Source organism: Micrasema longulum, unplaced genomic scaffold (genome assembly GCF_059751315.1).
Source record: "Micrasema longulum isolate JH-2025_06_02 unplaced genomic scaffold, ASM5975131v1 h1tg000274l, whole genome shotgun sequence".
In the NCBI taxonomy this organism is placed as follows: Eukaryota; Metazoa; Arthropoda; class Insecta; order Trichoptera; family Brachycentridae; genus Micrasema; species Micrasema longulum.
Window position 1 is genome coordinate 906923 of NW_028277478.1, and position 27106 is coordinate 934028.

The following is a 27106-nucleotide window of genomic DNA, read 5'->3' on the forward strand; positions in this document are numbered from 1 at the left end:
ACTAATTTTATAAAGATTATCTGGAATTAAATATGTTTAATTATATATGAAATGAATTGGTAAAATAAAATAAAATACATCAATTGAAGCATAACTTTAAGAGCAGTGCACATAATACATCGTAAACACTTTTTACAAAACGGTGAGTTTACAGTGATAAAAATTTGTTTTATGGTCCTTTACCTTAAGACTTTAGACGAGTTTTATAAATTTATTAAAACGCTTAGATTCCTTAGAAAATTCAGTTTCAAAGACTTTCAGTTTTGAATTCGATGAAACAACCTCATTGATCGTTTCTTTAAAACAATAATCCTTTTTGAGTTTGTCGTTGTTACTTAAATACAGATAACATAACTTTCAAAAGACTGGTAAATAATCCCTTTGCGCTCGCTAAAGTTCAGACATTTGAAAAAAAAAACACGGAAACATATTGATTAATAAGTCTTTTTCCATAATTTATGCAAAAAAAACATATAATTTAGCTCTGTTATAGCAACAAAAAAAAGGCGCTCATATTACGCGCGTGCGCCCCACATCATTGTCATCAACCAACGGAAGACTGAATCTGTTTTACACAACACTCGCTAGAGAAAAGCGTCTCTGTCTTCCTTGTTATGAGTTATATCTTAGTTCTTTTTCTTAAACAGGTGTGTTGTTGAACTAGCAGACATTCATTCTTCGCTTGCCAATGATAAATATTTTTTGTTTTAACATTCAGTTAGTTATACAAATTTAACTTTCTAAATCCAGTGTGAAAATGTCCATTTGAAGATAACAAAAAAAAAATTCATTTAAAAAAAAAGAGTGATATTTCAAGTCTAGTGTCTTATCTCGACTAGTGTGACGTCACAGCCTAACAAGAGTTAGTAAAATAAATTGTGGACGAATTTTAAAAGGATACTTGGCCTGACTGTTCTTCGAATAAACGTATTACCGTATTTTTTCCCTGGAATATAGTCTTAAAGCGATGTTTTTTTATACACTATAGGTATTGTTTGTCAATTTGTTTTTTTTTTCATAAATTATACTCTAAAGAAGCTCGGATCATACAAAAATCCTAATTTATTTTTACATACATTTTATACTAGACAAACTAGTGAAAAAACACTCTGATAAGCTTCGCTTTGTTGTTGCCATGCGCAAATGCTCGTTCTAAGAAACCGATTTGTTGCGGCAAATATGTTTCCACATAAATAAAAATAACGGTAGAGAAAGGGAAAAACGTTTATACCATAAAAGAAAAAAATATGTATTAAGCTTAAGTTAATACATATTTAGTTAATACATAAAAGTTAATGTACAAAAAAGTTGATTTATTAACAATCCAATGGTCTTGCATAGGATTAAAATTACTTTCGTTAACAATTTTTCAGATACCTTAATTTCATTGTCACCAAATTGCAATACTTTTTTTAATACGCTTTTCTTAAATTTCCAAGCACAAGGTTTCAGATTATATAGTTAAGGTCCATTATTATTTATTTACATTATTTAAAACAAGTGGTATAATTATAACGAAACGATCGTAAAATTTGTCAATTAGTGACTTATACGTATGAAGGGCGTTGGAGTTAAGAATTTTTTAAATGTATTTAATAATAATCCAATATGATGTTATTAAATTAATAAAATTGCTATAATGGGCTTTTGCGATACAATACAGTTTTTGTTACCATTTGTGTTTGTAATTTGGACATGAGAATGAACGACATTTTCCAATAAAGGCCCTCCATATAATTTGCCAAATTAGCAGTGAAATGGCAGTGAAAGAAATAAAGTTGAATTCTTTTTATTTATATCCCTACAGAGATGAGGTAGAATTTTTTCAAATTCAAGATTCAGGATTATGGATATTCGAGCGTTTACAGGGCTTATGACCTGTCATTGGCTGGGTTAAGTGGCCACTTTATGTAGGTACTACAACATTCCATAAAGTTGAATTCAATTAAAATCGCGCTATACGAAATTGAAAACTTTGAAATAGTGACTCGTTTATTGTCAAAAAATCTTTGTTTTTTTCATGAATTAAACCGATAAGAAGAACCTCAGTCTTTAAAATGGCTTTGGATATGTTGAAGAATGTGCTTTCACAACCTTTTTTGGACAAATGGTATGAAAATATCGCACATTTAGAACGAAACCGACTTAATTAAAAAAAACCTTAAAATCAGTAAAGATCATAAAATGACTTCAATGAACATCATCAATCTTTCTCCATTTTAAAAAACGCAACGTTCGGGTGGGAATAGGACAAAACCGTAACATCGCTTTCTTTGTTACTCAGAGAATTAAGGTTCCATGTCAGTACGTAAGCGACGCTATTAGTGTTGTGTTTACATTGCTGTGTGAAAGATGCAACGCAGAAAAGCATATAGTGACCGAAAGTCACTTGATTCGATTTTACTCCGATACAAATGGCAACTTGTCTTTATTTTTATGAAAGTATTAAAACGACCGATTTAGCTTTGTGATTGTTTTGTTCCGACTTACTGATAATCTTAGTGACTTGTTTAAATTTTTGTCATTTTGTGATTAAATAAAAACATGTGTTTGATGACCTTTATTTTATTTTATTTATTTTTTTATTTCCATACAATATTACATTATATATGTAAATTTGATTATTTTCCAAACATTTTTAAAATTATTATTTTATTTTTTTTACAGGACTCACCAAGCCAATTAATATGGCTTGTCGGTAAAGATCCTTTACATTAAAACATAAGATAGCACTACATAGTTGTATAATAATAATTACTACTAACTTAAATATAAGGAGCGAAAAAAAGTACATATAATTTATGCTTTCAAAAAATTTTTTAGAAAAATGTAAAAAAAAAGCAAAAATAGTGAATGATAACGCAATTATAAGATAAAAAATAAATAAATACAGAACCGGAGTACCAAAATTTAAAACACCTGATCTGACCTAATAAAAATTATGTAATTATCTTATTTACCAAAGTGCATTTGTTTGTTTGTTTTATTTCACTCTAATAATGACTCATTGAAACTTGTCTTGTTAAAACTTAAAATTTATTTTTATTTTCTTTTTTTTCATGGATTTATGGCTTTGATAAAATTTTTTATTGTTTTTTAATTTGGTGCTGGCTTTAAAAAATATGATAAAAATTACAATCGACGAAAGTGTCACAATAAACATTCTTCTTTCGCAGTTTCCCAAATATGTATTTCGTAATAAAAAAAAACAATAAACAAAAATAAAAGTTTAATGACATTGAAAATAACCTTGCACAACTTGTTACCCTGTTTCTTTAACCTTATGATTGGAACAACTTCATTCTCTAAATAGCATCTTAAATATCTCTCCACTTCTTAGTGACGTTGCCATTCGAGTTTTGCACCCGTTAACATATATGTCCATTAATAGTCATATTATTGCATTGCGTTTTGTAGGTTATCTACGGATAAACCTGTTTAACTTGTGAGAAATTCAAGATGGCTTATTTTCCCATTTGAAATTGATACTTTGACCGCCTTCCGCTAGTTGTTACATCCTATTTTTTTATGTATTTATCCATATTTTTTTTTATTTTAAGCCATAATAAAAAAAAAAAAATGAGACCTTACTGGGGTAACCCGTCCCGAGGACACTAATTTAACATTTCTCCGTGCAATCATTTATTTATGTTTTCGCGTACACATATTTTACTCATTCATGTATTTTATAATTTTTTGTTAGTTTGCCGAATGCTTATGTACATTAAGTAAAATTGACCCTTGTATTATTTACGTCTTTTTTTGTTTTAAAATTTAAAAAAATAAACAACTGTTTCAAAATTTAAAAACAAAAACAGGAAAACGCTTCTTTTTATTAATTTCACGATTGCGAAAAATATACGGCAAAAAGCTTTAATAATACTCGAGTTATCGAATTATAAAGTTATCGAGTTAAAAATACTACGTTTCTATGTTTAGAATAAATTCATGTTCATCTGCATTTTTTTAATTACAAAACGCACAATAATTTAACAAAAACATAACATAAGCTCTAAACACTTGTGGAGTAGTTGATTCAATATTGACATAGAAGAGACTCTGCAGTTCTTTTACTTACTTCATAAGAATGAACGGATATAAATAGAATGGCGATGTTAAACAGCGTATAAAATAATCATTTTAACCATCTGGTTTCAGATTATAGGCCCAGTAAACGCCTAAAAATGCTAATGTATAGTATAATTTAGTGTTAATAATTTGTCCAAATGTTTGTTGGCAAATTACTGGATTTTACCCTCTAGGGAGTCATTAAGATTAATTTATTACAACAGGGATGAAGAGAATTTAAAAAAAGGAAAATGGAAGTCTTGACATTTACTGAGCTTATGACTTGTCATTGGCTGGTTATAGTGCCCACTTTACACACTGTGTTACATTTACCATTTTTCATATGCTTGAACATTTATATTTCTTCAAATCTTCCATTTGTTGATTTTGTTGAAGTTAAAGAGCACAAACTCAAAATTTCGTATTACAACCAACTGGTCCAAGAATAAGTTTAAAAATTGAATAATTATAAGAAATATAAATTGGAAAATACGGTGCGATTGTTGTACCAATGCACTGCCCTATGCACCTTTAGGTCCGGAAAGGAAATGACAATTATTATAAATTATAGTAATTTAAGGGCTGTACTTATAAACCTGGAATAATTAACATATTACAATAGAGACGAGGAACATCTTCGAAAAGGTAATATAGTCTAGACATCTACAGGGCTTTTGATCTGTTATTGGCTGGTTTAAGTGGCCATTGTACACACTGTGTAACATTCACCATTGTGACCATATTAAAACATCTTTATTCCTTCAATTCTTTTATCTGTTGATGTTTGTGAAGTTAAAGGTCTGAAACCTTTATTCATGCGGGTGAGATTCATCTAATTGAATTATTTCACCTACATACTAGGCTACGCATGACAAATTTATTTCTTCAATTTCTTTACTTCTTCATGAATCAAGTGGATTTATCAACAATATTTTTAGTTCGTTCAAATTTTTATAGACAAGAACTAGATTCTGGTATTAAGTTACGCTTAGGCATAGTGGCAAAATAACGATGGGAATACCATTATTATTATAATATTAGAGTAAATATGGTATTCTCATCCTAATTTTACCACTATATCTAGATGTAACTTTATATCAGGGTTATAAGTAAGGTACACTATCGTATTATTTTCCCCTTTATGATTACGGTAAACTTCTGATATTATAATAACTGCGTTTTCTCTTCCGAAAGACATGTTTTTCCTAGATACACTTTGCAAATGTTGAACAATGTTAATTATAACGTTATTTCCAGTCATTTACATAAATTATTCGGAAAACATATTTTACAGGATTCTGAGTATTGAAATATTCGTACAAAATTAAACTTACATTAACAAAATTTCTCAAAACTCAACAATGTTATCGCAGCCTCCAGATTCTTGGAACTTAACAATATAATAGTAAAATTAATATAATATGCGTTAAAAGCACTATCAATCAAATTCCTTGTTTAACCAAAAACATTGATTTCACAATATGATATTAAATTCATTTCAAATAAGTCTTCCAAGAACATATTGAAATACAATCTACCTCTAAAATTAATCTTAAAAGTCCGAGTAAAGCACGAGACCAAATAATCTCCACCCCATTTCTTTTTAAGGGTTTACACCTGAGTTGAAAACACTTGTCCATGCTTTCGGTTTTATATCACACTAGTGGACCCGACAGACATTGTCCTGCCCGAACGTTGGCTTGCCTGCTATTACCTTGGAAAAAGACTTTTCATTGATAAGTAAGTACCTAGGTACAAGTTTGTGATTAAATTCCAAAACTAAAAATCGTTAATATTCTAATTTTGAATTTAAGTAGGTACCTATTTATGGTTGAATTACATAACATAAAATATATCTTTTTTTTTCAAGTATGGCATTCTTTTTGCAAACGTCAAACTTCGGTCTTCTCACCAACAAAAGGGTGTACTTATGTAGGAATTCAATTTTGAAAATGTATTAAATTTAATATTTTTTAAGTACTACCAAAAATCAAATAAAAAAAAAAAAATGGGTAAAAATTGTAAGGAATTTAAGAGAAAAGTCTGATTGAGATCCACAAAAAACAAATGCTGTTTGTAAACATTTAAAATCATTTTTTTTTATACACAAAAAAACACATTTTTTTGTCGATGCATTCTCCTCGAATGCAACCCTGGAAGATCGATGAATAAAGCATGTATGCTCCCTAGATTTCTTTTACACATTAGATTGAATATTTTAATATCTACGAACACGCAAAGCACAAAGATCTATATTTCTCTGAAAACCGCACGTAAATCAATTTAGCCGCTTAGAAGGAGTTTGGTGACATCACACGTACGGAGGAATTAAATATATTTAAAGATACAGAACTACCTCCTTAAGGCTGAAGTCTGGTAAAACAGACGCTAATTGGGAAAATCATACGATTTTGCCATTTTAAAACGAATGCTTTTTTTTAATCACGCAATTATAAAAAAACATAAATTAAATGAAAACAATAAATACAATATTTGAGTTTGTCCAAATGTTTATAGACAAAATACTGGATTTCACCCCCTCAGGGGTCATTAAGATTAACAAATTACAACAGGGATGGAGAATACCTAAAATAAAGGAATATGGGAGTCAAGGCATTAACAGGGCTTATGACCGGTAATTGGCTGGTTTAAGTGGCCACTTTACACACTGTGTAACATTCCCCATTTTGCCTATGTTTGAACATCCATATTTCTTCAATTCTTTCATCTGTTGATTTACGTGAAGTTAAAGAGCTGAAACCTTTATTATTGTGAAGAGATTCATCTGATTGAATTATTTCACATACTAGGCAACGCCTGAAAACAATTCTGTAAATGCCTTGACTTCCATATTCCCTTATTTAAGGTATTCTCCATCCCTGTTGTAATTTGTTAAAACAGTAATTGGTAAACCAAAACCGATAAGGGCAGGTATGAATGAAACAAAAACCTAAATAACAACTACCATCACGCCATTTCTCCGTAGGGGTAGGCAGAGACAATGGACCGCCACATACGTCTATCCTGGCATATATTCCTAGATTCTTCCACATCCATACATCTTGTCATAAGTGCCCTTCGGTTCTGTCTGCTTTTGACATGACCAGATTTAAGATTTTGGTTTATCTGATTATGCCACGTCTTCCTTGGTCGTCCTCGTCTCACGTTACGAAATACCTTTGAAAATTATTGTTTGTATCCAATCAATGTTTTTTTTTGTTGTTGCGCGATTAAAAAACAAACTTATGTTTTTAAATGGAAAAATCATATGATTTCCTTATTTGGCGTGGTCTTACCAGACTACAGCCTTAAAACACGAAAATTAACTTTCTCGTTTGATTTCCTTATTTGCAAGACTACCATAAATACATTTTATGCATATTTTAATATATTTTATTGTTTTGTACTGTATCAATAAAATAAATATTTACAAATTTATACGAAAAGATAAAAGTTTTGCACACGTAGATAAGCTATGTTATTTATTTATTTTTCTTAGAGGAACTTTAGTTTTTATGCCCCAATGTCCAGAACGTGTAGATTAGTCCGTTCGTAATACAACTTGGAATTGTTTGTGATAGATCTTCCGGCTCTTCGTAAATCTCTTCATCATCAACACTGTGTGAGATGAATACAGATTACAGATTGGCATGGATAAGCTCGAAGTCTTGTTTGTTGATTGTGTTTTAAAATATATTTAATACTAAATCTTATATAATGCATACGTCTGCAGCCATCTTGAGTTTGCATCTGTTGTTTGGAATCCTCGATATACAATTTATACATCACAACTCTAAGGAATACATAATAGATTCCTTAAATTTCTGGATCGTAAATCTCTTACAAATTTTGACTTGTATGAAGACGCTTCTTCTTTTCATAGTTTAATTTTCCTTATTCAACGTAGAAGCACTTCTGATCTGTCTTTCCTCTTCAAAATGTTAAACAATGTTATCAATAGTCTTGGAGCGTATTTTAAACAATTGTCTGGTAAAGTCAACACGACATGTTTTTAAAAAAAAAAAATTTAAAAAAAATTATGTTCAAAACTCGTTTATTTATCGTAGCTGCTCCAAATCTAATTTACTTTGTCCCCATTTAAATATTTTGAATACAAAATTTTGTGACTTCAAAAGAAAGCTTTTTGAAACACTGTAAAATGAAACATTTGTCATTGTGTAATAAGTTAATGTTCCTTTAAATACGTTTATTTTATTATGATTTCAAAATTTTGAATCAGTCAACTATATTATGAAAATCCCTCTCCCCCACTCCTCCACTCTATTTTCTCATCCCTTAACCTTCTTACGAGACCTTTTTTTTTCTCATGTCTTATACAATATTTTATTTTTCTTTTTACTGTGTAATATGTTCTCTTATTATATTTGTGAAACACTTTAACTGGATATATGTACTATTTTTTATATTTTGTATTCTTATATAACAACTGTTGTTTTTCCTTAATAAATAAAAATAAAAATAATAAAATACTGTTTTTTTTTTTGCCGTTGTTTGTATTTGTTCTATATTCAATTTGTTGTTATTTTTGTTCAGTTTCTTGTACACACATTTCTTGGTGTATTTGTTGCAATTTATTTAGCCCAGACACTTAAAAAAATAGATAAGCTGGTGCAGGGAGAACTTTAACGCGTTTCTTTATTTTTACTAATTTATTTTTCTAATTTATTATTTTGTAAATATAAGACTATCTTTGGAGCGGAAGATTTGATTTGGAAACTTTCTGAAGATTTTCACTGATTTAAAGTGAACTTTATATTCCATATTCCAAAAAACTTATGTGTATCATGTTTTCATTTTTTATTTTTTTTTAAACTAATATTGTTTTGCCTCAACTCAGCATAAGTTTCTATACAGTCGAAACGTGTGCCTAAGTTTTTTTAAAAAAAAAATATATTTTTTAAAAATAACAATCAAAAATTAAATGTAGGTGGAATTGCGTTTGAATTAAAATATAAATAAATAAAATATTATTGTTTATTACAATATTAAAGTTTTTTCAAATATTTGTACACAAAATACTGAATTTTGCCCCCTCGCGAGTCATTAAGAATAACAAATTACAAAACGGATGGAGAATACTCTAAAGCAGGGAATACGGAAGTCTAGGCATTTACAGGGCTTCACTTAAATCAACAAATGAAAGAATTGAAGAAATATGTTCAACAAAGGTAAAATGGTAAATGTTACACAGTGTGTAAAGTGGCGACTTAAACCAACAATGACAAGTTATAAGCCCTGTAAAGACCTCGACTTTCACATTCCTTTATTTAAGGTATTCACCATCCATGTTGTAATTCATAATTATTGTTAAGTTTTTTTAAAGAAACTTTGGAGTTATTGTGATTTACCTAAATACATCAATTATAAGTATATTTTATTTTAGTTGTTAATAAATGCGTCTTAAAACGGTAAATAAATTGTGATAAGGTGTGATTCGAACCTTTGACCTCCTGTTCCAGAGTTCTCGATATTTCCGACAGGACTATAATCCGTCACTCATTTTGAATGCGTTTTAATTATGAATTTTTACCCGTAAACAGGTTTTTCGTGATCGAAATTCTAAAATTTTATTTCTACTTGTTTTTTCCCCATTGTTTTAAAACATTTTGATTGAGAATCCCTGATTTTTCTTGTGTAGTAAAATTTGACAATAGTGTAAAGTTTAAAGTAAGAAATTTTTTTATCTTCTTTATATTCTAAGATATTCCTCGAAAGAAATTATATTTTTTATAGCAGTCATTCTAATTTGATCTTCCATCGCCCAATTCTTTGCTAAACATCATATTTCCCTTCTAGTGCTGCAGCCACTCAGACTGTAGAACCTTCCACTTCTGATGAAGGAAGAATGTCAGATCTTCCCGAAGATGACCAGATGACCAACTTACTCCTGGACAAAGCCTGGTCCTTCGTCAAAACGAGGTCTCTGCGATGGAAGATGATTGAAGGTGCTGAGCTGGTGGTGGCCAGTAAGCCCGATAATGATGGAGAATATAACATTGGTAAACAAAATTTATTTACTCATAAAACCACCCGTTCGTGTGATGTAACTGGCAGTGCAAATTCCACTTAATTAACAAATGTCTATTTTATTTCAATTTTTAAAACCTTAACATATAGAAAAAAAAATGTTTTAGGCATTTCAGATAATTATAAATGGAATATTTTGTCCTTCAGAATCACTAAGTTCCCTAAGACTAACATGTAAAACATTCATTTGGGAGAAAATGATTTAATCTAATAAGATAACTCAGCAAGATTTACATAAAATAATTTAATAGCAAAAATCAAATATACTGAAATTAATTTGTAAACTAAAATATTACTGAGCAGGATATATAAGCTAATCAGGATTTAGAGAGATAGTTAAATACCCTTAAAGTATTTCTAATCTTACCAAATAACGAGTAAATACCTTAAATAAAACCTCAATCACAAATAAATGTAGATGTGCTTAAAAACATGCTTAGAATTTGAGCGATCACCATGAACAATAAAAAACATGCTTGAGTTATCGCAATCATAAGTCGACTCTGGTGTCGGCGTTTACTATTAAAAAAAATACAATTTACACACATGTCCACCCTCATTCCAATATAACACCCACTCACCCACCCTCTCACTCACTTACACTCACACAAACACACTAGTATGTATTGAACGTGTATTTAATGTATTTCTGTGGATATCTGTCATTGGTTTGGTTCTCTGTATATTTTATTTGTTGTATTTTTGTTACATGTATTACTGTTGATATCCCCAATAAATAAATAAGTTATAAAAAAAATATTGCATTTGCAAAAAAGTAAGGAGTATCTGATACGAAAAATGGAAAATAAAATTACAATTACCATAGTGACTGATTTTTTGACATTTGGCTTGCCAACCATCGGCTAAATGCAATAAATAGCATGAAAAATATTAAATAAATAAATAAAAATAGCAGTTTTGGAATATTTTCCATATTTACACCGGCGAAATTCCAATATGTGATTGCGCAGCAGGATTATACGTCGCGAAACGTAAATATGTTGACATTTTATATTAGGTATTCATGGATGTTCTATTGTGATCGCGAATACGATAAACAACCATCGTGAGAAATTGTTATCAAGTCGTTTATTAGCACGTCGATAGTTATTTGTGATTGAGCTACAGAAAAGGAATAAATGATTGTATCTGGTTTATATAAAACGTTTTTTTTTAAATATTGAACATTTTTAGTTAGGACCGACGTTTAAATCTTTAACTTTGATTTTAATTACTTGAATTTTTTATGTTAAATACGAAAATCACAAATTAATTGATTCAAATACTAAGCTATGTTCATATTTTTAAGAATAAAATATTTTCAATGTAATATTTATTCGAGATTACTTGTTTAGTTTTTATTTAATTGTGTATAATAATTTTTCTCATGTCCTTGGCTCCCATATTCTACTTGAGCTGTTATACTTAGAACCTATAATGAAAGCGATGTCTCACTTTGAAGTGTACAAATTATTACCTCACCTTGTATTTTAGCATCAAGTTTCCAATTTTCTCTACCCTTGCTCTAAATATATACGATGCAACTGAACATTATTAAGGGAAGATGAAAAGGGAAGTAAGTTCTTATAAAGAAGGGGTAGAAATACATGATTATTCATGGAATTCGCGTGACGCAGTTGAAAAAAAAATTACATGTATATTTTTAAAGTGATTGTTTAAAGGATTTAATAAAATTGTCTCAGCAGACCAAATGATTCACAAAGTTTTGTTCTCATACTTATGTTATGGTGAATTTATTAAATTAAACTCATACCCACCGGAGATGGGATTCTCAGACCCTATGAATACGAAAATTATCGGTACACGATAAATACATTTTAAACGTGATTTCGTTCAGTCTAATCTTTTTTCGAGACATAAATGAAAATTATCGGACCAGATTTATCAGAGGTTCCTTTAAAAAAACACGAATAAAAATATTTTTTGTTCGATAGGTGCTTATCGTCGCCGTAAATTTTATAACACCTGTCGGCCGTCGTTTTTGTGTTTATCAACAAAAAATAAGGAAATCTTGCAAAAAACTTATGACATGTCATGTCATTGCTTACAAGTACATTAAATTTTTTTAATAAAAAACACCACGAAACAGACCCAAAAAGCGACTTTTCAAAGTGGGTTTATTTTGAACCACTTTGCCACCCGCGTTATTTTTTTAACCATCGGGCTTTACGAGTTAAGTGAAATGTGGAATCGAGGAAACACGTGTTGACCGAATGTTATCCAAGTGCAGTATTTCGGCCAAATGTGCAGTGAAATAATATGCATAACAGGTGCAAAAATATTGAGAATGGAGAACTCAGCAAAGCTTAGCAAAATCAAGAAAGTATTTTGTATAACTTTTGAATAGACGACAAAGGAATAAAAATAACAAATGATAACAGGGTTGGGGAACATTTAAAAGGCGGATATATGGAAGTTCAGACATTTACAGAGCTTATGACCTGTTATTTGGGCCTGGAATTTTGTCTACAAACATCTGGATTCATTTCATCATTAATTATTATCTTTTCGCACCTAACAGTGCGTAGAGCACTGTATTGATACACCAATCGCAGCGTATCTTGATCATTATTGTTACATGAAGGTTAGTTGATCAGTCTTATGCTTCAGGTGCAAGTCCAGGGACTTTGATAATTTCTGGTACAAAAACACATTTTAATAAATATTTCATTTTAACCATGTCGGGAATTGAACCCGAAGTCTTTGTGTCTTCATTTTCGCAATGTTAAAACACCAAGTTGTTGGAACAAAAGGCATAATAGTACTACACACGTGCGTTTCCAAAAATTGCAGCAGCCAGTGGGCCACTTGGCGATGGTATCTACCTACTGTCTACAAAAGCTTCTCTTAGGACATCTATCTGCCTTTGTTAACCATTCAGTTGAAACGGTGTTTGATTTATTTAGTTTTTTATTGCTAACTTTTTGGCACGAACACTTGACCAATTTACTACTACGGTCTATTTTTTATAAATTTATTAATATTGTTTTAACTTTGCTGGAATTCCACTCGTCCATGCGCTTTGTAGCTGCACGATGATTGGTTATCTAGCTTTCATATATCAACTTTCAAATACCTTAATTTTGTAAATGGGGTCTAGAATTCCAATCGTCTATGCGCTTAGTAGCTGCAAGACGTGTTGTAATCTTACTCCTTTTTATTATTCATATTTTTTTAAATAACATTAATACACTAAATTTATTTGTCAATTTTTTAAATGTGTAAATGGGGGCTAAATTTCTAACTGTCTATGCGCTCTGTAGCTGCAAGACGTCCTGTAATCTAGTTCCTATCTGTTACAATTTTTTATTGATCTTAATTGAAAACGAAGAACTAGAATATCAACCGTCCATGCGCTCTGTAGCTGCAAACGTACTGGGATATTTATTAATTGTACAGCGCCCTTGAGGTGATTTTCACAAAAATGGCGCTATATAAATTATCCAACTACATATATATATGTAGAATTGTTGTATAGTCTCATTCCATTAGTCCTTCAGTCCATAAGTCGAGACTTTTCACGGAGCTGTACCAGTACAATAATGTCCTATATATTGATTAGTATTCGTGTAAACCTAGCTTACTGCACCATTTCTTGAATCCATAGACAAAATGTAATGTCTTTTTTCGTTAAATTTATTAAAACATGATATTTCAAGACTTTTGATTTTACCTTGAGAATGAAAGTTAATAACGTTTTTTTACGACGATGTTGTTTATACTGTTTCCTTTTTATATTCCAACACCTTGGTGAGTATAAACTTGGATATAAATGGCTCAAAACACGTTGATTATAACATTTTTCTTAAGCCACCCATAAACTTGAAATTCAAAGAAAATTTCTTTCAATGGCATGAAAGAATTTTTAATAAAGTAACCTTTTTACCGCACATGAAAACGCAGAAGTTTGATGAGCTGAAAACATAATCTGAGGGGTAAACATTTTTTGGGAATTTAAAACTCCCTGAAATTTTATTGAGTAATTAAACCGAAAGATTTCGTGAAAACAGTTGTTAAATAATAAACTCAATATTACAAAGAACCAAACAAAAACCACAATTCATTTTTTAATTCAGAATCTTACGATTTTCAGAATCTCAATTTATTTATTTGAAGTTGAAAACAAGTTTTTTCATTAATCAATTCCAAGGTAAATAAGGTTATTCAATATTTTGTTATGATCACATTCTGATTATTATTTTTTTCAATATCGTTTTATAGGATTCATAAAATGGTAAATGTGATAGAAAAAGAAAAAAAACTCTAATGAAAAACTCGTCAGGAATCTTTAATCAAGAATATTTGAATCATGAAACTTTTTTGATACTAGGAAAAAAAGCGTAGTTCAGATGTTTGCTTTGGTAAAATAAATTCACTATTCAAGCAGATAAAAAAATCTTTTTTCCATATATGTACATAGCAAACATTAAAAAAATGACAGATAGATATGGAACTTGAAAAATAAAAAAAAGATTTTTTCAAATAAAACTACTTGTTTGAATATCTGAACTTAAGAAACATGTTTGATGTTGTCAACCAAAACGGAATATAGAAAAGACGATAGAATCATGAATTAGACGCACTATATTGCAAACCCAACATTGCACAATTTAAATAATAAGAATATTATAGTGGTTGGGCCGTGTGCACAGAATTAATGATGATTGCACCCCCAAAAAAATATGTTTCTTTTGCTCCTCATATTTATTTGTTTATTTATTCTACAGCTGACGTCTTTAACAAAGTATAAAATAATCAAATAAAAAATATGATGAAATAAAATTCAAAACACTTTAAAAAGATACATAAAATTAGCAGAAAATAAAGAAATTTCAAAGGAAAATAAAACAAGAAATTTAAGAACAATATTTTGAGTTTGTCATAATTTTTGTAGAGAAGGACTGGATTCAACTCCCTGGGGAGCTGTTTATATTAACATATTACAACAGAGATGAAGAACATTTAAGAAAGGGTAATACAGAAGTCTAGGCATCTACAGGGCTTATGACCTGTCAATGGCTGGTTTAAGTGGCCACTTTACACACTGTGTAACATTGTGGACAGGCGCCGTGGCACAGTTAGTTAGATGGCTATCTGTGAAACTGGCGTCGCGGGTTTGATTCCCGCCAGTTGCAAGAAAAAAATCCTAGAAAGATTTTTTCTCAATTGGTCTGGGTGTTGTGGTGTATTTTTCATTACCTTCTTCCATATCTCCTCTATCCTACCTGCTGACAAGTCTCAAAATAAAGGCTTGGCGGGTTATTCCTTTAAAAAAAAAATTAAAAAATCACCATTCCGTTAATGTTTAAATATCCATTTTTTTTTCCATTTTTCCATACGTTGATTTTAGTAAAGTTAAAGAGCTGAAACCTTTATTGTTGTAAAGAGTATATCAAGTAAAACACTTTTATTTAAACATTTTCATAATTGAGATAAAAAAAGGATTAAAAAGTGATGATCTTAATTTGTATTAATATAAACGAAATAAATTTAACTTTCCATGTTTGTTTTCTAACATGTAAATCCATAGAAAAAGCGAATATTAAACATAGTTACGAAAAAACTTTGTTTTAAGACCACTTGAGTTTATTTTGAAGCACGACTAATTACGAAAGAATCAGTATCTTCCATCTACAGGTGTTATTATAACTTGTTGACCTTAAGGTACTTAGTTTTCCGAAACCAGTAGTGCTTCAAAATAAACTGAAGTTGTTAAAAACAAAGTACTTTATATATTTTAATTATGTCACCCCACAAAGTTGATGCAGAATCAATCAATAATATATTTAGCATAATTTGAACTATGCAAATAGACTAAAAATGTATTATTTTGTATCGTGTTACGTTGTCTCATAAAAAAATTCACAACTGTCACAAATATTATTTAATAACTTGAAAAGCAGCAATAATTCTGAAATTTATCTTGAAATTTTAACTGCTTCACCAAACACTTGAAGTTTTGCTCTTCCATTGGAATGTTTATTTTGAAATTCATAAATCTTAAAAACTTGTTTTGGATCTTCTTCATACTGTTTATATGGATAACATAATGAGAAGACCAAAGAACCCACATTTGAACTGTCTTCTTACAATAGTCATGCGTAAATTTTTTAATGCATCAACAGACATAAGCCCTCTCGTTGTTCTGATCAATAAGCCTAGGGTTTTGTGGCTCCATTAACTATCTCATTCATATGGGTAACAAAAGTTAATTTATCATCAAAGATGATACTCGGATCATTTGTTCTCTTAACAAAATTTTTTGTCGTACGCCTATTATGAAATTTTTCATAAAATGTATATACGAGATATATAAAAAAGAATGAAATAATTAATAAATTTAGAATGCGAAATTGATCCAGAACCCTGAATGAGCATTTTTGACTCGATGGGTACTCAAGTATAAATCCTGTAAAAGTAAATAACTTATTACTAAATAGAACATTTTTTATTGGTTACAATATGGTATCGTAGGGTGGGGTGGTTCATATTCTAATATATTAAACCCTCTTAAAATAGAACAAAGATTAATTATTAAAGTTATTCTAAAGAAACCCTCAACATTCAATACGGAAAGTCTTTATAAAATATTTAAGGTTCATACAGTTGGCGGCCTCCGTGGTGTAGTGGTCAAGACGCTTGACTCACGCACGAAAGGTTCCGGGTTCGATTCCCGGTGAGAACACAAAAAAATAAAATATGATTTTTCTCAAGCCTGGGTGCTCAGTGATGTAATTCACCGCTATAATTAGGCCTCCTGGCCTGTTATGGTGCAAAAAAATGTAATGTAATGTAATGCAAAAAAATGTAATGTAAAGTAATGACTTTCTTAATAAAATAAATTATAGTATTTAAATTTATAAATAAGAAAACATAAAATAATTTGAGATGAATAAGTCACTCAGATACCAAAATAATATTAAAATTCTTCAATTCCACGGAAGTCATGGTCTAAATAGCTTTTTCTTCAAAGATGAAGAAAATTATAGTAATCTTCCTAATAAACTAAACAATCCAAATCGTATTTTGCTCTCGTTTCTTCTCATACCATACGAATAAATTTACGAAACGAATAAGTTACAGAATGAGGCTACAGGAATGGGCGGGTTAACAAGATGAATCCATTATTAAAGTTTTATAATGCTTGTGAAAAGTGCCTGTGCCCCTCTGGGTATGTTCGTGTTAGGAAAGAAAAGTTTTTGATACATTTTCGTTCTTTTAATCATACTTTTATGTTCATTCATACTACTTTAACAAGTCTCGTAGAAATCGCAATATGTGTTATATTAATACACCAAAGCAACTTTATTAACGTAAAGTTTGCGAAGTAGTACGGTTCGTTTCCTTTTTTACTAAGCAATATTTTTTTGTTTTCTTTTGTCTTTATTCAATAAAATACACACATGATTACAATATTCATACATTATAAACAAAACAAAGTATAAAAAAATATTTTGTCCCGATAAACTATTGAATATTATATTATTGTTATCAAAAACATTTTTCACTTTGTGGTATGACATTTTACACTTATTTGTTTATAAATTTGTATAAACCACTTAATTTTTTTAAATTACACTTCGACCGGTTTCGAGGTAATTACCTCATCGTCAGGAATTTAACTAACTTTTAATTACACGCGTTGCTATTTATATAATAAAATATTGTATGAAAGAGACAGAAAATTGAAAGAAAGGGAGATAAAGAAGATAAAATAAATCATAACGGGAATAGTTTTAAAAGAGGACTCGAAGTTAAATTTAATTGATTATTTATTATTTGAAGTTTTTGATTAATGGCTTTACTAATTTCTAATCGCTCTAAATTATCTAAACAAAAACCATTTTTATTGACATGCAAAATTTCTACACACGTTTCTTGATTAAATTCATGGTTTTTGGATATAAGATGATTTGCGAATTCTGAAAAATTATTATTACTCAGACATCTTATATGTTCTTTGATTCTAACTTTAAATTTAAGTGAAGTTTTTCCAATATAGAAATGTGGGCAATTTAAATAATTTAATTTATAAATTCTCGAATGATTTAATTTATCATCCTTATCTTTACAATTTGTCATTATTTTACCTTTGTTATTATTAGTATAAAAAAATTGAATATTAGTTTGTCATCGGGCGCTTAAACATTAGTTTTTATTAATAATCAAATAAAAAAGTACAGACATAATACTGTATCCGTATAAAATAATAAACGTTTATTATTTTGTTTTTGATGCTTTGAAAAATATTATTAAGAAGATAGAAAAGAAAAAACTCAACAAAACCAGATAAAAATGGTTTAAATTTATTTTTTTTAGTGTTTAAAGCCATTTACTTGAATATATTTTAAATAAAGGAAAAAAATAAATACACATATATAAATAGTGTGTGCTCATAAATGTAATCAAAATGAGATAAAAAATAAAACAAAGTAAAGCAAAGATTTCAATTCACATCTACAGAAAAAATAATAAGAAAATTAAAATTTCCTATTGAAATTGAGATCTAAGAAATGTAAATAGTATAAAAAAGAAAAATTTAACCCAAGAAAAACACAAAAATGTATTCAATGAGAGATAAAAAATGTTTTACTTAAATAATAAATCGATATCCGAGTAGGTTAACAGGAATATTTTTTTTGGTTTTTGCAAAAAACGCAAAAAAAATTGGGAAAGGAATTTATAAGTTTAGTCATTTACAAGACTTGTGGCCTATAAGTAGCTGTTTTTAAAACATTTTTCAATTAATTTTTACCAATTTAATAGCACCAGAACCGACCAGAAGGCACAATTACAGTAGTGAATTACAGTTTTTAACACCCAAGCTTGAGAAAAATCACAAATTGATTTTTTCACTCTTACCGGTAATAGAACTCGGAAACTTCCATTTGTGATTCAAGGGTTTCGACCACTTTACCACGGAGGCCGCATATTTGTTGAATAACCCGTAAAAAATAACCATGTTTAAAGCTTTGCTTCTTCTTCTTTGCAGATATGTCAGTAAAGACGAGTGAAACCGGGCGTGGAAAATACAAGAACCTCGGGCCAATTTTAGCTGCTGCAGCAATGAAGATGGGTCTCCTCGGTGGTTTGGCGTTCAAGGGTCTGGTACTTTTAGTTGGAAAGGCTTTGCTGGTCTCCAAGATAGCACTGCTGTTGGCTAGTGTTATTGGATTGAAGAAACTGTTCTCAAGTCAGGTATAAAAAAAAACATCTTCCTTTTCATATTTAAGTAGATCCTAAGAAATATGTTACAGAAAACTAATTGTTCCCTGAAATTATGTTTTATTTTATTTATGTTAATATAATTTGTGTTTTTTTCTTTCCAATGAAGAAAATAAGAAGACAAAATAAATTTACAACAAATTAATCAGTAATATTTTCTCCTGCATTATTTTACAATGAATTAAGCAATAATTTATAGCATCTTTACCGTTCTCTGCGCAAATATCGCGATTGGCTTTGGAAGCTTTATTCCCCGATTGAACTCAAACTAAAATAGGTGTCAAAAATGCTCATTTTCGTCATTTTGACATTCCATTTTGAAAGCTTGTAATGAAATAAAATAGTAATCATATAAAGTAAAAGCAAACACAATATCTTGTTGAACAGAATATTTGGATAAAAAACGGATACAATTTATGCTAACATCATTACCATCATCATTCTCTTTCCACTTCTAATAGTGCATAAGGCACTGCATTTGTACACCAATCGCAGCGTATCTTGATCATTTTTGTTACATTAAAGTAAGGTGATCCATCTTACGTTTCATGTACCAGCCTAGGGACTATGAAATATTCTAGTGTAAAAACACCCCTTTATTTAATATTTCATGTCAACCATATCGGGAATTGAACCCGAGACCTCTTGCATGGTAGGCAAACGTGCTGACCATTACACCACGAGGCCAACGTTAACACCTAAGGATAATATATGTATTTTTTTAAACGCACTATTATATTATAAAATCCTCATCATTGAGACAATACTATGAGTAAAATTCGTTTTATTAATAATATGGAAAAAAGTCACAAATAATATGTCACAAAATGGGAATCGGATTTAGAATAATTAATTGAATTTCAAAGTCAATATGGATATTGTGGAGAAAAATAAAAATGTTACGTGTTTGGCCTTTGTGGTTGTGACGTCAAGATTCGTGATATTGTTTTGAACAAATTTTAATGACCAGTAACAAATAAATACGAATCGTGACGTATTGGAGGCGTTGCCAATGCAATAACCGTTTTTGCGGGAATTCAAAATTACAAATTTAAATGTATTTATAATTAGTAAAATATTTTTTAACTGGAGAGTATTTCATAGACCTTTATTACTTTAAAAATGTAAAAAAACGTGATTTTTCTTTATTCTTAACATAATTTTGAATTTGTCTAAATGTTTGTAAATGAAGACTTGATTTCACCCTTTGGGGAGTTATAATTATAAATATAATCAAGAGTGATAAAAAACATTTTTGAGAAGAATACATGCAACTTTAGAATTCTTAACACTTTTTACTTAACCTTTGAAACTTGTCATCCATTTCTAAGTAAAGAATTATTTACGACATCAATTTATATAAAATGACCAATGGCATACTGAACGTCCTTGATTTAACATAAGTTTTGTTTTATGTATTTTTTATATTTTTTTTATTTATTTATATTATATTTAAATAAATAAAATAAATAAAAATAAAGAATTTTTTATTTTTATTAAATAGATTTCTGGAGGCATTAGACTACCCTTCGTCATCCAAACCGTAAGATTGTCTTAGTGCTGTGAGTGATTTCTGTAAATAAAAAATTACGTTTTTTATCAACATTATTTACAAAAGGCGGTTATTATAATTTTTTGTATGAAAACGGCCCAGTTTTTTTTGGCAGAAAATACAATTGACCAAGCAGTATCCGTTAGTACCTTTTTTTTATTTGATGCTTTCTGTAAAACTACATTCATTGTCTTGTTTTACCATGAAACGCTTAAATTTGAATTTTTTACCTGTCATATAAAAGCCCTCTGGACGTACGTAATAATAAATGTTATAAATATTTCAAGCATTTACTTTGCAGTCAAACATTTGACATAATGTTATTAATTATTCCTAAGTACATACCGATTTTTCTACGGTTTTGAGACCCAATAGATCAAGTCGTTTTTTCCTTTATTGGGTCCATGTGTAGTATTTAGTGAACATGATAAAAAAAAAAGGAATCAATTCATTAGTTACGTAAACCTTGACGAAGAAGCTTGTTTGCTTTGAAACCGGTCAGTGGAAAATAAAAATTAGTGGTTAAAAACAAAGTTGTATTATTTTTTTTATTATAATGAATAACCACAAAGTTACTGCTTCAAATATAAACTTTAAAAAATATATATATGTTTTTATTAATACTTAATTTAAAGCATGAAATTCTACCAATTATAAAATATTTTGAACAATTAGCAATTTTTATTACATAACAGCAGTCACTTCCTCTTTCCACCGCTCATTACGGTTTTTAAACTGTTTCTAACATACGAAACTGTTTCGTGAAAATATAGTTTTTAAAGTAGCGCAGCAGTAAACTGTTTCTCAAATAAATGTTTTTGACAGCGCCGCTCTATACAAGTAACACTGAAATTAATTGTGTAATGTTCCAGCTGATAACAAACATACTAAAAAGATTGAGTTTTTCCACTGACATTTTTTGGTGGAACTACATTTTAATTATAATAATAAAAATACGTATATTGTTTATTCCACTTTTATTTATAATATTTCACCAGTTGCCGGGCTTTGTCGTGACCGATAAAGTCAAAAAAATGTCCTATATTCCTGTTGTATGATTTAAATTTCAATGACTGCCTAGGGGGTGAAATCCAGTCTTTTGTCATAAAACATTTAGACAAACTCAAAATATGGTAATGAATTGTCATTTTTTCCAGAATATTCATGTTGATTTTGACAATAAAATATTTTTTGCTAAATTCATATCACATTTTTTTTGTTTGTATTTTTGGTATGTAATATTTCTGTATTAGAAAAAAAAATTAAACTCTCGGTTTTTCATACTTATTTTCTTGGAAACATAAATTACCGTAATGAGAAAACCCTAGAGAGATTTAAAAGGGGCAAAATAAACCTTTCAATAGACTTATAAATAAAACGGCTTCAACTTTTTTATAAAATATATTACGTCCTTAATAATATCGTGGGTATACTGGCAAAAAACGTTAACTCGAAAATATACGGATTTTACTTAATGATGCAGTTTTGTAAAGTTTTTAACGCTTTACAAACTGGGAAAATACACAAAGTCATATTAAATTCCATATATCTGTAGATTAAAAATAAATTTAAGGTTAAGTTGTATACCCAGTATTTTATTCAGGCTAAAAGCCTTAAATAACTTAATATTTACTTAATATAAAATTCAAAAACGGAAAAACTAGAAACATGTTCTTAAATGAGCACTAAACATCTAACTTTATTTAAATAAGATTTAAAAGAGTAAAGTTGGAACAAAACTTAAATGTTTGATTTCTCGAAAAAGGGATTTGAGAGTTAAAGCTTTTTGCCCGTATACCCACGATATAATCAGTTTAGAACGAAAGCCAAAGCTGTATAAAATATTAAAATAATAGTCCTGCATATAGTTTAATATACTTAAATATTTTTTTACAAGATGTTTTTGTAAATTAGAAACAAATTAAAAGTTATCAAAGTCTTAAGGTAATCGGGTTGTGGTCCCGTGGCTAGTGTTTCGGACTCACGGGCCGAACGGGGTTCAAACCCCACTCTATCCCAACTTGATTTTTATTTTCTAATAGAGTGTTATAAACAACTCGTTGAAAATGAGCACCAAAATTTAAATATTTCAGTACATTGTAAGAACGCTAATATTTATTTTCTTCAAAAAAAATTAAAAAATGTACAGTGGTGCTGGATTTAATTTTGAATGTCTACTTCTATACCTTGAATGGAAATACTTGTTAACCGCAGTAAACTGTGAATAAAATTTCAACGCTTATCAGTTCATGGTTTACCTTTTCGTTCTCATTCTCAAAGCACTCTCTTAATACCCATTGCACAGTTCCTCTTTCTTCTCTAACTCATATAGTGTCCATGCGGCTCGACTGTGGAATCATCTTCCATCCACCATCAAAGATCAAAGATGTAACTATAGTATATCTGTTTAAATCACGTCTGAAGAAACAAGCCTTTCTCTTCCTTTTTATCTTCACCTTTCTTTCCCTCTTTATTTTTTTTTTCCATTGAGTAATTGTATTGATTTCAGATAATTTATACACATACATATGTATTTCTAATTTTACATATCTTTGGTTTTTTTATTTTTATTGAATATGTTTTGTTACTTGAATAATTATAGTTAAACTTTTATTTTATTGGTTCTTTGGAAAAAAAATCCATTTGTCAATAAGCCCGCCAATGCATAATTGTCATTATGGACAAAAAGTAATGTTAAAAGGATAAATGGTTTTGCCATTTCTGTTGTGTTTCATTTAAATATTTGAACAGAAACATCTTAAAATAAATATTGAATGTAAAAATAAAGCTCTAAATTTATTGCAGCAGAGATGGAAAATATTTTTGAGAAAAGAATTTTTATGTACAATGTACAGGCATCTACAGGCCGTTTGATCTATTATTGACTGGTTTAAGTGATTACTTACTACACTGTATGACATTCTTTATTTGTAATAATTTAAGACTTAAACAAATCCTAGGGAGTTAAATCCAGCCTATCTACAAATATTTGAAAATACCCAAAACATTGCTGATTAAACTGACAACTGGTTTAAAAAGAAGCACAAAAATTTAAAAAATAATGTTTTCAAGTGTAGGTGAAATAATTAAGTCTAATGAATCTAATCCTAATCAATAAAGGTTTCTGCTCTCATACTTTGGAAAAGTCGACAGATGGAAGAGTTGAAAAAATTTGGGCTCTTTAAACATAAACTCAACGGAAAATGTTACACAATGCTTAGTGGCTACTTAAACTAGTCAATGACAGGTCATAAGCCCTGTTGCCTAAGCTTTGACATCCAAATTCTAAAATAAAATATATTTTACCCTTCTGTTGATAATTTAAATCCTGTCCTAAATAACCTTTTGAACATATGCAAAATATTGTTGTTGAAAATTAAGTGATTTTATCAGCATTTTGTAAACCTTATATTCATCATTTTGGTATGTAGAATTCCAATTTGTTTTTTTTTATACTTTCAGCATGTGACGAGTCTTTTTACACGCTTTCTAATCTCAGTACTAACCAATATCATTTTAGGGCCATTAAGGAAGAAGACATTTGGGGGAGTGATCTTCTTCATCACAGCTTAACTCTTCGATACTAATTTATTTATGGTAGGAAACCATAAAATAAAAAAAAGCACAGTAGCTTAGAAAAACTGCAAGTAGGAGTATAAAATAAAATAATCTATTCCTTATTTTATCTTTTCGCCTTTTTTACTTATAAATGGTTTCTTGTACCGTGATAGCATTGGAATCCAATCTGTGTGAGACGCGCTCCCTCTTTTGCCAATTTACTAATCTGCTTTATTTCTATACTTTTATTAGCTTATTAAAAAGTAATTTTGATTTTGTTTTTATTTTTCATTATTATATAAACTACTCACTGTTAATTAGGTGCGAAAGTTTTCACGGTCACTGTTATCAATATTATGTATCTTTTTTGGGTGATACCGTGTATGTTGGATTTGATCCGACGTTTCGGCTACCATTGCAGGAGCCATCTTTTTTTCATCACAGTTTTCCCTGAAGATGGCTCCTGCAATGGTAGCCGAAACGTCGGATCAAATCCAACATACACGGTATCACCCAAAAAAGATACATCATATTTTTACTCACTGTTATTTTGTGATATTTTATAAAACTTTAATAACTTTAATTTTCTACTTTATAAACCGTATCTCAATTGAACGTAGTTAAAAAGAAAGCAGACAGTCCACAATTTTGAAAAAAAAAAATATTGGTGTTATCGGGTGCAGTAAGGTCTATTCTTTCACATGAAAAACTGTTATATGCACCTTCTAAAAATAGTGTCGATCACAAAAACGGTATTTCTCAATTTGCAGAAAACACTCACACGGGACTTTAAAAACCCTTAAAACTGGTCAGATACATAATAAAATTCTTGTTTGTAACATAAAAAAAACTAATTCATTAATTATTTACCATTTGTCAAAGTCCAAAACATTCCAACTCTTGTGTAAATTTGAATATTCACTATTTTTACAAAGGTACTATTATCTCAATTTCACTTTTCTATGGCTGGATGTTTTCTGCATAACTACGTTTAATTGTATGTTTGTTTTATTTTTTACATATATTTTTACAATGAATTGTCAAAACTTTGTTGACAAATATAACTGATGATAATGATAAAAATAATATTTCTCGATATGTTATCCCAACTTCATCAGAAATGGACAAAAAATAAAATTATAAAAAGAAAATCATAAAGTTATAAGATTTCCAAACCGATTCGCGCGCTTCTTGCCAAGTTAAAATATTTAAAAAAAAACAGATTGGTCTTAATTGAGATTGGAATAGCTTAAATATTTAAACATTTTTTTTATTATTTTCGTGCGTATTTAATTTCCATGCACATTTAAAGACCTGTAATAACTGGTTTAAGTTTTTTTTAACACTGAAACAGGCCAGCAGGCTCAATAAAAGTGGTAAATTACAGCACAGAACACCCACCCAGGCTTAAGAAAAATCAGATCTATTTTTTTTGTTCTCAACCAGGAATCAAACGCGGAACTCTTCAAGCGTGATTTAAACGACTTAACCGCTACACCACGGAGGTCGCAGATTCTTCTAGCATAAAACATCAAAACTCATGATTATGCTTATGTACAAAATAAGTCAATATCACCAATGAATTAATTTATTCATCCATTTATGTCAAGTATCATTTACTAAAAAAGATAAAAAAAAGAACAATTAAATTAAAAAAGCTTTTCAAACAAATAACTTTAAAGCGCTGTTTTTTAACAGCTTTCCAAGAAAATCCTTTATCAAACGTTGGCTAATATTTTCCAAAAATGCTTTTCGTGACTTGTTAAATAACGTGTTGGAATTTTAAAAATAAAATTTGAAACCTTGAATTTTGCTTTATATGAAAGGGTACCAGGATTTATGTCGAATGTGCTAATATTTTACACAGTAAAACCAACGAATTGAATTAAAATTTAAGTGTAATTTACGATTTGATTAAATTTTTAGAAACACGTGACTTACGAGGTGGTCGCCCACCCCCACCACTCGCACGAGTCTTCCGGTCATGAAGGATTTCCGGGCTGGGGACGGTCCGACCAATCAGCGCATGAATTGGCCTACTCGGGCCAGTTCACCGGAAGCAAGGCTTCCGAGGAGGAAGTCGATCACAAACGGGATGAAGAAAAGCCTCATGGAGATGAAAATTGATTTTGTTATAGTGACTCTCCCTGCCAAATGTATTTACATATATTGATTCAATTTAAGCATATGTACCCCAAAGCTTTCAAAATGTTATTTATAAGATTATTTATTACAATATTTATTGAATATACGTGACAATACCGTTATATCACCAATTTTAATTTCAACATAATCTGCAATTTGACATTAATCTAGAATTGTATTCTCAAATCCAAAAAAAAATTTTGATCAGGACCGTAACTTATCTGTAATAAAAATATAAAAAGGGTATTTGTTTATTTTTGTTTATGTATCCTGCACGCGTCAATAAAATCACTAATCGACTAGATTTGTTGCACAAAGATAGCCGAAGAGATTTAAGTCAAATTTTAAAAATGAGTAGGCGATAAGGTGGGACGTCAAAAATATTAAATATGAAATGAGTTCTTTAAATTTCTATGGTTGACGTTTATTATGGTTAGTTGGTTTTCTTTTCATTTTGATTTCAAAGTAACGAATAACTATACTACGTCA

General features: G+C 29.6%; 1 protein-coding gene and 1 long non-coding RNA gene across 3 annotated transcripts in view; one reads left to right on the top strand and one right to left on the bottom strand.

The window, feature by feature from the left end:
* Osi3 (Osiris 3) overlaps positions 1–26858 on the top strand; it is a 54626-nt gene extending 27768 nt beyond the window's left edge. The window contains exons 3-6 of one of the 2 annotated variants that reach the window (XR_015821979.1): positions 9886–10088; positions 19130–19335; positions 24435–24511; positions 26399–26858. Coding sequence is in view for 1 of the 2 variants with exons in the window: in XM_088224253.1 (XP_088080379.1) it covers positions 9886–10088; positions 19130–19335; positions 26399–26599 (610 nt within the window). In the remaining variant the exon portion in view is untranslated. The remainder of the gene's footprint in view (positions 1–9885; positions 10089–19129; positions 19336–24434; positions 24512–26398) is intronic. The other variant, XM_088224253.1, reaches the window with a different exon arrangement.
* On the bottom strand, positions 23585–26130 carry LOC148282965 (uncharacterized). The gene is made up of 2 exons (XR_015821980.1): positions 24976–26130; positions 23585–24814 (listed from the first exon to the last, which is right to left on the bottom strand). It is a non-coding gene; the product is annotated as an uncharacterized LOC148282965 (long non-coding RNA).
* Positions 26859–27106: the final 248 nt, after the last annotated feature.